The sequence below is a fragment of the Antennarius striatus genome, chromosome 16 (assembly GCF_040054535.1).
Source record: "Antennarius striatus isolate MH-2024 chromosome 16, ASM4005453v1, whole genome shotgun sequence".
Taxonomy (NCBI): domain Eukaryota; kingdom Metazoa; phylum Chordata; class Actinopteri; order Lophiiformes; family Antennariidae; genus Antennarius; species Antennarius striatus.
In genome coordinates, this window is record NC_090791.1 from 5,986,837 (window position 1) to 5,999,723 (window position 12,887).

Sequence of the window (12,887 nt, forward strand, 5' to 3'; positions counted from 1 at the left end):
GTCACCGGTTCTCAGCCGTCCGTGGATCAGAGACTGAGTGCAGGAAAGATGGCCTCAGTTCGGCGTGGAGTGTGGTGGTGATCCTGCAGGGTTTTCTCGCAGTTTTCCTCCTTGAGGATGAGAGGACATCCCGGAGCAGCAGCTACACTCAGACGAACACGGCATGTTGCGGATCGGAGTCCCGGAGTTGACATCCTGCGGCCAGGAGGTGATAGTCTCCTCCTCTCTCCTCTGCCCACCTGCGTCTCCGTCGCGCCTCCAAATGTCACAATGCTAACCTTTTTATTTGCACCTCGGCACATCCAACTACGTGGTCGCTGGGGCTACTGGGGTTTTTGATTGAGCAGGCCATCCATCCCTGGACTGTTCCTCCACTGGATGACTTCAGCTGTTAATTCCCACCATGTTTTGACGTCTGCAAAGTGATCAAAGGTGAAGAGAAGAAACTTCCAATTGGCTGGAAGCTCTGACCATGATGGCCAATAATAACGACCTGCAAGTGAGTTTACTAACTTTTAACTTTACCCATTGTGATCATTATTGTATCAACGTGAATACTGGCATAAGAGCTCCCAGTCCTTTCATTCATTCTAGTATCTGTGGATGGTTGGAGAAGATATGTGCAAATTAATTTTTCAGTGTGTTTTTTTGTAAAAGGTTATTCCAACTAGGCAGCATTGCACTTGTTGAAGCTGCAGGGACAATCTCATTGACCAAGATTGGGTCAAATTACAAAAAAAGAAATCCTACAGCTCCCATGATGCACCTTAATAGCTCCTTTCGTTAAACCTATCCATGTGTGATAAATGCCTTTGAATTCCCCACACCAAATACACAACATTAAGCAACATGTGGTTAAAGAATTCATTTTGTAAACATCTAGACATGGAGAAGATTGCTTTATTTATGACTGTAGCCCTATGCTTCCCACCCACCAATCATTATGTGTTCGCCAAAGTCATTAATATGCTTATATCATCAATCAATAGCTGAAGTACGTACTTGAAAAGTTAACTCCTTTGGGGATTAAAGTGTTGACTGGAATGTTTTTACATTTCTTCACGCTGTCACACATTGTGCCTGTGCAGGAGAACGAGTGTTGACCCTGGTCATTACTCTTCACACATGGTCTACAGGTTTTAGCATGCAATTATAATAAATACATTATTAAAAAAAAAAAAATATATATATATATATATATATATATATATATATATATATATATATATATATATATATATATAAGGTGTGGTGGTGGTGTTTCCATCAAGTGCAAGAAGATGCTGAAGAAGCTCTCGCATCCTTTACATCAGTAAAAGTAAAAATCCACAGGGTAGAAATACTCAAATGACAACTCAGAACAAGCCTCTATAATTTAATTTTATTAGGAGTTAGAGCACACATTTTAAAATTAAGTAATAATTTTAAAACTAAAGGACATTTGATTATTTTGGACAAAGATGGCACATGACATGTCAGCATCTGACCTGGATCCAAATAATGTGACAGATTTGGTGATGCAAAATGTTAAAATTTATAGCTCAAAATAGCTGTTTAGAATTGTTTTGGTGTCAAATGTAGATGTTGAAGAAAACTACTCAAAACCAACAGTTAAAAATACACCATCCAGTGCTTCTTTAAAACCATTGTGCAGATCAGATTTCCTCAAATTAAATGCAATGATTTCCTGTTCGTGGCCCAGTAGCTGCCCTCAGGGCGAGTCAGGCGGGAGTCATGGAAGGCATTGTGGTGTTGGGTCTTACGAGCCGGAAGGGCTTGTGTTACACTTCCACTGGTGTTCGTTCTGCACGCACAGGAAGTAGCGGAGGGAAACGTTAAAAATTTACAGGTTGAGTTCAGGTTTGACGACAGCTCATCGCTCACAACTTCAAAACCGTGAACCGGTTTGTGATGCATATTGTTTGTTTAATTTTTTTTTGTACATTTATTGTTATGTCAGCAGACGAGTTCTACTCTCGAAGTAAATCAAACATTTTTGACCAATTTTCATTATTAATAATCCTAAAATGGAACTACAATGGCTCATGTGTCTTGTGCAGCTCAATTTCCTGCAGATATCTTCTTCTCTGCTGTGTTGATGACACTTCCTGACTGCCTTAATGGCCTCATTATTGAATCTGTAACACCTCGAAGACGGCCCGTTCTTCATTGGAGCCGTTTTTCTGCTGATGAAAACCGCCTCTCTTTGTGAAAATAACAGTGGTTCAGTCATGGTAACGGCTGCAGGCCAACAGAGGGGCGGTAAACACTGGCGGATTGAGATCAAGGGGCCAAGCTGGTAATGATGATGGGCTGAACCCGTCAGAGTGGACGAGTCGTGGCCGTGTGTGATTGAACCGGCTCCATCGCTGACTTCCTTTTATTCCTGCTGGAGGTCACTGCTGGAGGTCACTGCTGCCGGACCCGGAGAGGAAAAATGTTACTCAGAAGGAGTGTGAAGTGTGTGTTTTCCTTCATTCTCTCCTGCATTAACGCTGCTCCTTCGTCTCCATCAGATGATTTTAAGGGATATGAATCAAACCTCCAGCTGAGGATAGGAGCTCAGCCCTGAACTAATACACATACGCATCAAGGTAGCTGTACACTTTGTGACCACCCTCTCATGAATTCTTTATTTGTGTTGGTTTCCTCTAGTTATTATCTGTTTTACTTGTGCAATAGGAGCCGCTGCTCCTTCACTCAGTCGTGAGGAGCAAACGCAGCTCATCCAGCCTCTGACCAAATGACTTTTTTATTGATCACACCAGAGTGGAGGCAACTTCATCCGTTCCTTTAATGGCATCTGCAGACTTTGGAGCGTGGACACGCTACAGGCATGTTGTGTTGAAGGTCCCCCAGTGTGTCATAACACACAACCATGTCCCGCATGACACTCGCCATGATGTGTGTCTCCAGCTGCCACAGTTATAGATAATAGGATTAGGAGACTGTGGCCCGCCCCCGTGTCTCTGACCCCGTAAGAGCGTAGCATTAGCGCCCTCAGTCACAGACATACAAACTCCCCCCTTCCCCAACATCCACCCACCCCCCCCTTCCTGAATCCATAATTACACCGTCTGCAGAAATCTGTCTATCAGACACGCCACTAGGATGACAGAAGTGCTGTGACCCGGTGATGGAACGTCTTAATGGCGTTTGTCAATAAACCTGATGAGTGTTGGGTCCTCAATGGGGCGCAATCAAGCGTTCCCTGATAGTGCCCGTGGGAAATTCTCATATCTGAAATGCCAATGAAGAGGGGAAAAAAATGCCCCTTCCGTTCAGCTGACCAGTCTGAGCACCAGCTGTTGTCGCTCCACCGGGCTTTCAGAGGATTAGTTTTCAGCGATACCAGATCATAAGAAGTAAGAAAATAAAATAATTCAAGATAGCGGAGAAAGCAGCGATGGTTAAAACAAAACTGCTAGTCCAATTCTTTCTGCATTCCACCTAAAGATAGTTGCATGAGTGTTTTTGGCCCTTAAGGGATTGTAGTATTACAGGATTGAAGAATGTGTTGCTGAGAAGGAAGATTTAGAGAACCGGTGTTAGTTTTAGAGAACGTGTCGCCGATTGAATCTGGAAATGTTCCCCTTGGTATGACTCAGTGATCACCAAGTGAGGGATCCAGTCTGGAGCCATGCTTTCACCATTGATTGGTTGTTAGAGCAGTTCGGTAACGCCAGTGATGTGATGTCTGCTCTTTATTTGTCACTTAACTGACATAGAAGCACCAAACAAAATCAGGAATAATAAGGTAGAGCCCATGTGGAAATGTTCTGATTTAAAAAATAAATCATTTAAAACTGTAGGAACCGCTGTAGATAACACTTTGTGTACATTGCTGGTTGTTTCTGGCACTGTTTTTATGCAGATGTTTCATAGTAGTGCACCAAAGACCCTTCTACACACACACCCCCCCATCAGACCTACTGCAGGGCAACACGTCCACTGCATGATTATTTTTATTCTTCTTTTGCTCATGTGCCAGCAATCTACAACAAAAGAGTAGCGATGTTTATTATAGCAGCATCAAAAACACAATTTTCCTTTCCCGTTGCGCGGTTTTTGATTTCTTCTTCTTGGAATTTGAGCTGCTACAAACTAAAATAAACTTTTATACGTTATTGTTTTGTCCATTTTGCCTTTTATGGACAGGAAAGCCGAGAAACTGAAGCACAGAGAAAGAAGAACCTGTGTCATGTGATCTGATTGTGGTTTAACCTGAGGCACATGAGATGAGTTATCCTTCCAACATGTTGGGGACATGTGATAGCCTGCGTGTTGTGCTGTGATGGCGGTGTTGGGTTTAAGGGGGTGCGGACCTGAGGCTTCATGGGAGCTCGGCCTCGATGCAGCGACGCAGCTCTCAACACAGGACTGTCTGTTCTGTCGGCCCAGAGGCCGAGAAAACAGACAAGACGGGGAAGAAAAACGACTGTCATTACCCCCTCGACGGGGGAAAGACATCAAGTCATCCTTTCAGGATGTAACCCAAACTGCAGTCATTGTTTTGTTTTGTTTTTATTATTATTAAAGTCTCTCAGGCTGAGTTATTCCAACAATGGTGTTATTTCAACAATGCAAAAGAGATTATAAGACACGTAACTGGAGGAGCATAAATTGTTCTGAATGAATAGGATGAAGCAAAGATGGGCGGGAAAGTCCATAGAGGAGCCAGACAAGAAAACGTATTGTGTGAACACACACATTTTATTTGACAAACGTGTGCTGCTCCTCCCGTTACTGTTTCTTTTTTTCTTTTTTTTTAGTTGTGTCTCTAACGAACGTTTCCACAACAGAAAAACGGCTCAATCAAAACATTCTTTTCACATTTACTAGAGATCTGCTCAGTTTGGCATGTAGGCATGCGAACATTTACTAAACTAAGTGGAACTGATGTGAATTTCCTAAAGAAATAGAATGAAACCAACCTCTGGGATTCAGTCATACGATGTGGCCACTGGGTAGAAATTTCATTTGTTTCCACACCACAATAACAAACCACACTTTACACTAGGTGCCATCTCTCCATGAATATTCCTTCTTTAATAAATATGCACTAATTATCAGCTGGAAAAAAAATCGTAACAAAAACAGCTAATTCACTGCTGACCATGAAAACTCATCCTCATGTTTATTAACCTTTTATATGATTAAAACAACACAGATCTAAACGTTTACGCCGTGTGTTTTCCTCTGCTCGCCCTGCGTTTATGAGTGGCACGCTATCGTAATCAACAGCATCCATAAAGAGGGATAAGATAATCATCTGCATTATAGAATGGAGCTCTCATCCCCCCCCCCCCCAGCCCTTCTGCCATAATCATTTTTAATCTGCTTTCCATGTCCATTACCGTCATGCCTGCTCAACCATTCCATTACATAGCAGGGCTCTTTCCACTCCGTGTTCCCCCTCTGACCGCTGGAGGTGACTGGGGAAGCAAACATGTTGAGTTAAGCACCTGTCCAACAGCGTGTTCAGAGAGACAAACCCAATGACCACGGGTTTAAATGCATGAGCCTGATTCTGTGGTAAATCCTTCCAAGGACCTCCAGACATGATTGACACAACATCTGAGTTTGGATTTGTTCTCGGCGTTGGGGGGGGGGGATATGCTAATGCTTCATGCATCTTATTCATGTTTTGAACTGTCGGATTGCTGTGAGATGCTGAATTATGGAACAGTCACGTCTGAATGCGACACAGGAAAGTCTATGTTTAGAGCGTGAACGTTCAGGGCAGCACGTTTTGTCTTCTCACCTCTCTGCTGGAAAGGGACTCCCTCTTTTTCTGATGCTCTATTAACACCGTGTGCATGATTAGGTTTCTGCTTCTGAGCACCTACAAAAATGAAAATCAAGCAGCGGCGTGGCTCCCATGATGCCATCTTTTGACTCTCTTTGTGTGAGAAGGATGAAGTGTGGGATGTTCTGTTAATGCGGACCCTGATTTGCCTCAACAGCTGCAGAAAATCCCCACATCAGGCATCGTGATTCTGTCACACAACACTGCAACCCTCACGCAAAACACAAAGAAGGCATCAGACAACTTCATCAGACTCTAGTCCTCTCTTTTCAGCCGCCTGTCAAGATGTAGCACAGACGGCTGGAGTCATGTTGTCGATTTCTCTTCAGTTTGCAGTAAGCAGAAATGATTTGTCTCCAGTTCAACATAACGTGCTTTCTTTCACCCTATTTTCATATCGCCATTTCACACTTGTCCCATTTTTTTCTATGATACCTTATGTAGTTTTTTTTAATACTTTTCCTCTATTATTTTTAACTCTACATATTTAATAATCTTAGTATGACATTTAAAGCAGCTACAGTATGACTGCAAACCCATGGAGTGCCTCATTAGTTCTCCTCTGACTGAAACCCTTATGCAGGTTGACTGTTGTAGGTCAACAACTATGTTTTGCGGCCTTTTTTTTACATGCAGGTGTTGCTCAATGGTGCATTATGGGAAAAAGTGAGTTAGGTCTGTTGGATTCAACTCCAAGGACCTTTTTCCCTTTTGGCTGCTCTATTCAGGCTCTCTCTTTTTTTGCTCTATTACACCAGATGCACAGTTTTAGGAACTTTTGGGGTAAAACAAATTCTTTTTTCACATCACTTTTTTTGTTTCCTTACAATTGTCATGTTTCTCAAGCAGCTCCTTGTACACATGACAGGAGTGATTTAAGTCTGTGGACCAGAGAGATTTTCTCATCAAGGTTTTATGCAGCCTTATTCCTCAAGATCTCGAACAGAGCCGCTGTTTGTTGCTGCAGAGTTCACAATGGACAAAGCTGGGAACACAAGCACATAAGCATTTAGCGAGTTCCCTTAAGGAGCTCGACCTTTTCATAAAGATGCCATTCATGCTGCTGAGCAGACACGACCACAGCACACGAGCAGATGCGCACCGAAACACAAGCGTTTTTCCCACTTCGCCTTCTGTACAAGTCTTCTGTTTATCCTGACGGAGAGAAGAATCTCGCTTCTGATTCATGTGATGTCTTTGGTCGTGCAGTTGACATACTTATTGTATGCTCATGTTGCACAAAAACAGATTTGGCAGCAGAATCTCCCTGGAATATGAGGGATTTTAGGGATTAACAGGCATAAATACTCAGTCCAAGGTACATTTTGTAAGCTGTTAACTCATTCATAGAGGCCCAGAATTGAAATCATAATGTGAAGCCACATGTCTGCTGGGAATGTGTCGTTCTGGTGATTTTTGTGCTTCACAGAATTAATATAAGAAGGTTCAGGATTCAAAGATATCCCACCTTCTAACACTGACCGATTCTTCTTTTTCATGCCACAGCAAAGTCTGATTTAAATTTTAAGAATGGTCACTACTGAAAATTCACCACTGTGTGTCAACAAACAATGATGATGTATAGCACATGTGTCAAACTCAAGGCTTGGGGACCAAATGTGGCCCACCATATCATTTTATGTGGCCCGCGAGAGCATAAAAGGTCAGAGTGTCCAAAAATAGGTCAGAAGTGTGCTTTGACCAAAAACTACATTACCCACAATGCAGTAGTTGAGCCCATTTTAACATTGACCCCCGTTGAATAGGAACTGGCATTTAGCTGAAATTATGCTCAGTCAGTCAGATGTTCGACCCCTCCCTCCACGGTGAGATTGGCGCCCGTCCTCAGATACTTGGTTTTGTTGCTTCTCGCTGTGTGTGAGCGTGTCCTGAAGTTAACTCTGTGTTTTATGCAGACGTCGCTCTGAACTGCTGTGTGGACATAAAGATTTCCTCCTGTTAGTGCTCTCCTCCAGCTGACACTGTCTTACCGTGCTGTTTTATTCATTACATCCCATTAGTTGTGTGTGAGTGAATGCACGTACCGTATGAGTGTTAATGCATCCATGTGCTCAAGCCTTTTCTCCGTCAGTGTTTCATTTAGATTATCCATTTGGTTTCCATCGCTATGTTATCCTCCACCGTGAACTGAGTGGACGGCCTCCGTCTGTGGGTTCATCACATTTCCTGTCCGGAGCGTAACTCCATAGTGTTTCTTTTTTCATGGAACTTTTAATAAACAGCACTGAAGCGGTACCTTAAGCTATTAGATATTATGTTGTTATTTTAATGTCTGTTTCCACGGTTACAATTTGAGTTCATCATCTGAGTGGGTTTTGCCTTGGAAGAACTTTAATTCTTAACATATGCACGCACGGATTGATAAGTGATGAAGGTCACCATTAAAAATAATCTGACTTCTTGACTAAAATCTTTTTGCTTTCGCCCAACAGTTCACAATAGTTAGTACTAGTGTTGTTAATTTGTGACACACAAACAAACACACACACACACACACACACACACACCATCATCTTCAGATGACCCCTTTATAAACAAACTTTTGTTGTAGCTCCCATGTGTCGTCTTCAGCTCCCACAGACGACCTGCAGACACACACTTCTACATAACCAAGCATTTAGCAGCTAAGGGGGGAAAAATTTCTATATAGTGAATATTACGACCACAAAGAATCTAACCTGAATGTCATTCAGCAGCACTGAATGATCCATCATTGGGTTGGAAACAAGGTGGCACATTAGCAGAAGTATCTAAACATGTAATTATATGAATGATATTAATATAGTGTGTTTGAGGAAAACAATGTTCCTCCATCATATTGATAAACAATGATATTAGTTGGATCTAATCTACAGTTTATATTGATGTTAAAGCCTGAGCAGGTGGGGCGATGACAAAGCAGACGTCGTTTATGGATCAGTCATGAAGAATTGGAACTTCATTCAGTTTTTATTCAGCGTGGAATCAGTTTGAGACGTTTCGGGTCTCGAAGCAGCGTGGGTAGAAATTAGGATGTTTAAGGACAAAACTGCACAGCGTGTGTTGCAGGTCGGGTCCAATCTACGAGAATAAGAACATCTGTAAAACAGAAACGGCTTCTGCATACATTTAATTCCTTGTCAACTTCTTTTCCATTTTAGCGCAGAGGCAGAGCTAAATGTGGTTCTCTGAATGTGACACTTCTGTGTCAGCTTTGTGTACGACTTCAGAGACCGGGAGCCAAAGATGGCCATCTGCCACACACTGAGAGCTGCGAAGGTCAGTGACCTCTCGCAGCTGAGTGTCTGAGTCAGACGAAAGTATGACCCCGTGTGTCTCGATCCAAAGGGAAGAGGACAGAAGTCAGACAGCGATGGGGTCGACAGGAGCGGCTCAAGGAACTGCGATCAGTGGATCTACAGCTTTAACCGTGAAGTCAGCTTCCAAAAGAATGTTCATCTCTACGTGTGTGTGTGTGTGTGTGTGTGTGTGTGTGTGTGTGTGTGTGTGTAGTGTGATCTCCACATGAAGTGGTGTTAACACACACAGATGCTACAAGATAAGCAATTTTCAGTGTAAAGCAAAGATTCCCCTTTCGTGTCAAGTCCATTTCATTAGACGCTCTATCTAACGCTTCATAGTGAACGTTCTGACCTTGTTCACCTTACGGGATGAACCTGTATTCACTGGTTGTGTTTAATATGCATGCGCAAACATTAGCATGGTCTGACAGTCCATTTAACACGACCACAATCTGTTGTAATATCCAGTGGCTCAGCTTCGGAGCCCCGGTAGCAGGAAGCTGAGTGGCTGTGAGCTCTCTCACTTACGAAACCACACCAGCGTGAGTGTGAGTCTGCACAAAGTGCTTGACGCCTCAGTCTCTAACTGGCAGAGAGCAGAACAGGAAGCGGCGAGGTGGGGTTCAGTCCGAGCTGTTCTGTCTTCCTCTCCTCCGCCTCGATCACTCGCTCCGGTTTTAGAACTGGCTTTCGATTCCTGGCGGGAAGGATATCCTGGATTGGGAGGATCAGGAGTAGCACTTGCTGTTGCCTGATTGGTGTGTGAGGCAGAAGATAGGGCCGGGGGCCCCACAGAGAAGCCATAAGGAGGCCCAACGATGGCCGATGAGGGTGTACCAGAGGACCTGACTCAGGATCAGCTGGTTGACGCCCCAATACAGACTGAACAGAGCGAGGCAGAGTCTTTGGTAGGCAACTGTGACCAGAGCTGGCTTCAACATGGCCGCCGTTTATTTCCATCCATGACTATGTCACTACTATTCTCCGTCTGCGCCCTTGTTCCTGTTCTGTAAAAAACCTTTGACAGCAAATCGCTCCGCTCTGCCAGCTGTGGTACACCTCAATCCCGAGGCTCTTTGTTCTAAAACGCCCTGGTATAAGTCGTATTGTTTGGAACAGGAGTGCGTCACAGTCCAAATTCTCCCTTCCTGTCTCTCATGTTGTGTTACTGCCTCTGCTTTCTCTTCTGCTTTGAGCGATCGTGGCCCGCTGCTGCTGGCTCTGAGAGTCACTTCGAACACATCAGAGCCACGTTACGATGTGTAAATGTGTGTGTCGGCATCTCTTGTGTGTGTGAAAATAAAAAATAAGCGATTCTTCCTAATCTAGGTTGTGAAACACGCCCGTTTACTTCAGAGTTGCGTAACGACACATCAATAGATTAAAGCAGCTATTGAGTTCGACAAAGACTCGGCCCGTGCCGTGGTGTTCTGCTGGGGCCGTGCCTCCCCGTTGTGTATTGTGTTACTGATGGATTACGGCCTTAATGCCAGCAGAGCTGCAGCCCCAGCCTGCTGGGAGCTGGACGGACACCGAGATCTGAGAAGTTGTAATCAGATATGCCGAGCTGGATGGCTGCTGCATGGTGGGGTGGAAGGCCTTCAGCACCTCAGTGTATGGGGTGTGTGTTTATGTATAAAAAGCAAACACTATTAGTGTGATTACCTTTACAACCCTGCAGTGCGTCCCATTCTTAGACCTATACCCCCCCATCGTCTACCGGTAGTCTGTCCAGAAGCAGAAGTGACTGTTTGCTTGATTTTAGTCTGTTCTTATTTGCTGTAATCTGGTTAGTGCTGTTGATGTTAACACTCTGGTCTTTACACACTGGAGTCCTGCTATTGTTGTGATGTTTTCTCATTATTTCAGCTCAGCAGGTTTTTATTTGCTGGATGTTTCACACCTCTTCAGCCCCCAGTGATCCGCTGCATCTGAACTGGGCAGAACGACTCTCGTGTCCTCAGTTCAGCAGTTTTTAGCAGGATGCATCACTTTTTGAAGCAGATCTTCTTTATTCAATAACCATCTGCACCCTTCTCCTTGTGAGCCTCTCCTTAACCACCTATTCTCATCCTTTCCTTCATCATCAGAGTGATCCAGGTGGGCTGTCTGTGCTCCAGCAGCTCGGTCTGGACCAAAACTCCGACTTCTCCGACTCCAGCGTGCAGCAGCGCCTGGATGAGCACCGCGAGAGGATCCGTAGGGAGATCCGCAAGGAGCTGAAGATCAAGGAGGGGGCAGAGAATTTGCGCCGGGCCACCACCGACAAGAGGAACGCCCAGCAGGTGGACTCGCAACTCCGTAGCTCCAAGCGCAAGCTAGAGTCCCTCCATAGTCAGCTGCAGGAGCTGGACGCCTACATCGTGGTGAAAGGCACTGACGACGACAAAGGTACGGCGTCTACCAAGGAGAAGTGGCTTTCTAGTTTCTTACCCACCGAGAGGGGATTCAGTTCAACTTTGCTGAGTCATGAGTCATGAAAACCAAAAATATCACCCTGCTGGTGTCGCCAGAGGAAACATCAGAGGATTAGAGATAGTAGGGACCAAAGTTTCTGCAGGCGCTTCAGGACCAAATGATTGTTTTCTTGGCAGTTGTAGAACCGACGCTGCTGTCGTAGCTAAACATACCTATCACATTATCTTTTTCACTCGTGCTTCACACAGTGTGACTAGTTTATTGTCTGATTTGATTCTAATATTCATGACAAACCAATGGGGAAAGTGTTTTTTAAGCTTGCATCTGAATTACTGGAGAAAAGAAGTAAAACAAAAAATGAAAATGTTTTGTGTGTGTGTGTGTGTGTGTGTGTGTGTGTGTGTGTGTGTGTGTGTGTGTGTGTGTGTGTGTGTGTGTGTGTGTGTGTGTGTGTGTGTGTGTGATATTGTCATACGGCTGGTAGGAACTGAAAGCAATGACTTCCTCAGAGACAGAAAATAAATATAAAAGCTCTTTGAATGGTTTTCATTCTACCAGATGTTGAATGACGTTTTAAAATCTACATCCAAATGTAATCTAGACTCGTGTAATCCCAACATTCTTCTTGCCCAGATGCCCCCAAGTCTCCGGGATCGGTCAATCGGATGTCTGCCAGCCAACACCGCATCGCGGCTCTGGAGCGACAGCTGAACATTGAGCTAAAGGTCAAACAGGGAGCAGAGAACATGATCCCAATCTATGCCAATGGAGGCACAAAGGTATTCAGCCATCAGCTCTCTCAATCGCTCCGTCTACTTCACCGTTCCGTAATATGCAGTCTGTTGACCTTTACTCTTACCTCTCCACAGGACAAAAAGCTTCTGCAGACGGCTCAACAAATGCTGCAGGACAGCAAGACAAAAATCGACATAATCCGCATGCAGATCCGAAAGGCCATGCAGGCCACGGAGCAGTCGGAGGACAATCAATGTAGCCAGCACGCTTTTGCTTTTAATCCTTGCTCTTATCGTTCAGTTCCTCTTTCATCCCACCTGTCACTCTTTCAGCTGATAAACACTGCATATTTTATGATGTGGGTAGTAATGGATCAATTCTTTCTTCAGAACTTCACAGTGTAAGGTCTTCCAGTCAAACACACACATGTATGCACACACACGGATAGAGAAACACACACACACTCACACACACTGCCCATTACAGACCTCTCACTCACTCAGGATAGAGCCTTATTGATGTTCCTGCATCCCCTTGATGTTGCCCAACAACTAAAAGCCATGCCTCATTTACTAGAGGTTAAAGAGTAGGCAGGACAGATGCAGGGGGCCAGGAAGAGTGTG

At 44.3% G+C, this 12,887-nt stretch overlaps 1 protein-coding gene across 3 annotated transcripts in view; it reads left to right on the top strand.

Annotated features, from left to right (window-relative positions):
• LOC137609753 (serine/threonine-protein kinase N2-like) overlaps positions 1-12,887 on the top strand; it is a 21,154-nt gene continuing 8,267 nt past the window's right edge. Inside the window, exons 1-5 of one of the 3 annotated variants that reach the window (XM_068337016.1) lie at positions 1-208; positions 348-499; positions 11,202-11,502; positions 12,163-12,308; positions 12,399-12,519. In XM_068337016.1, the coding sequence (XP_068193117.1) occupies positions 473-499; positions 11,202-11,502; positions 12,163-12,308; positions 12,399-12,519 (595 nt within the window). In that variant the 5' untranslated portion in view covers positions 1-208; positions 348-472. Of the gene's footprint in view, positions 209-347; positions 500-9,606; positions 10,020-11,201; positions 11,503-12,162; positions 12,309-12,398; positions 12,520-12,887 lie in introns of those variants that run through there. The other 2 variants (XM_068337015.1, XM_068337014.1) reach the window with 2 other exon arrangements.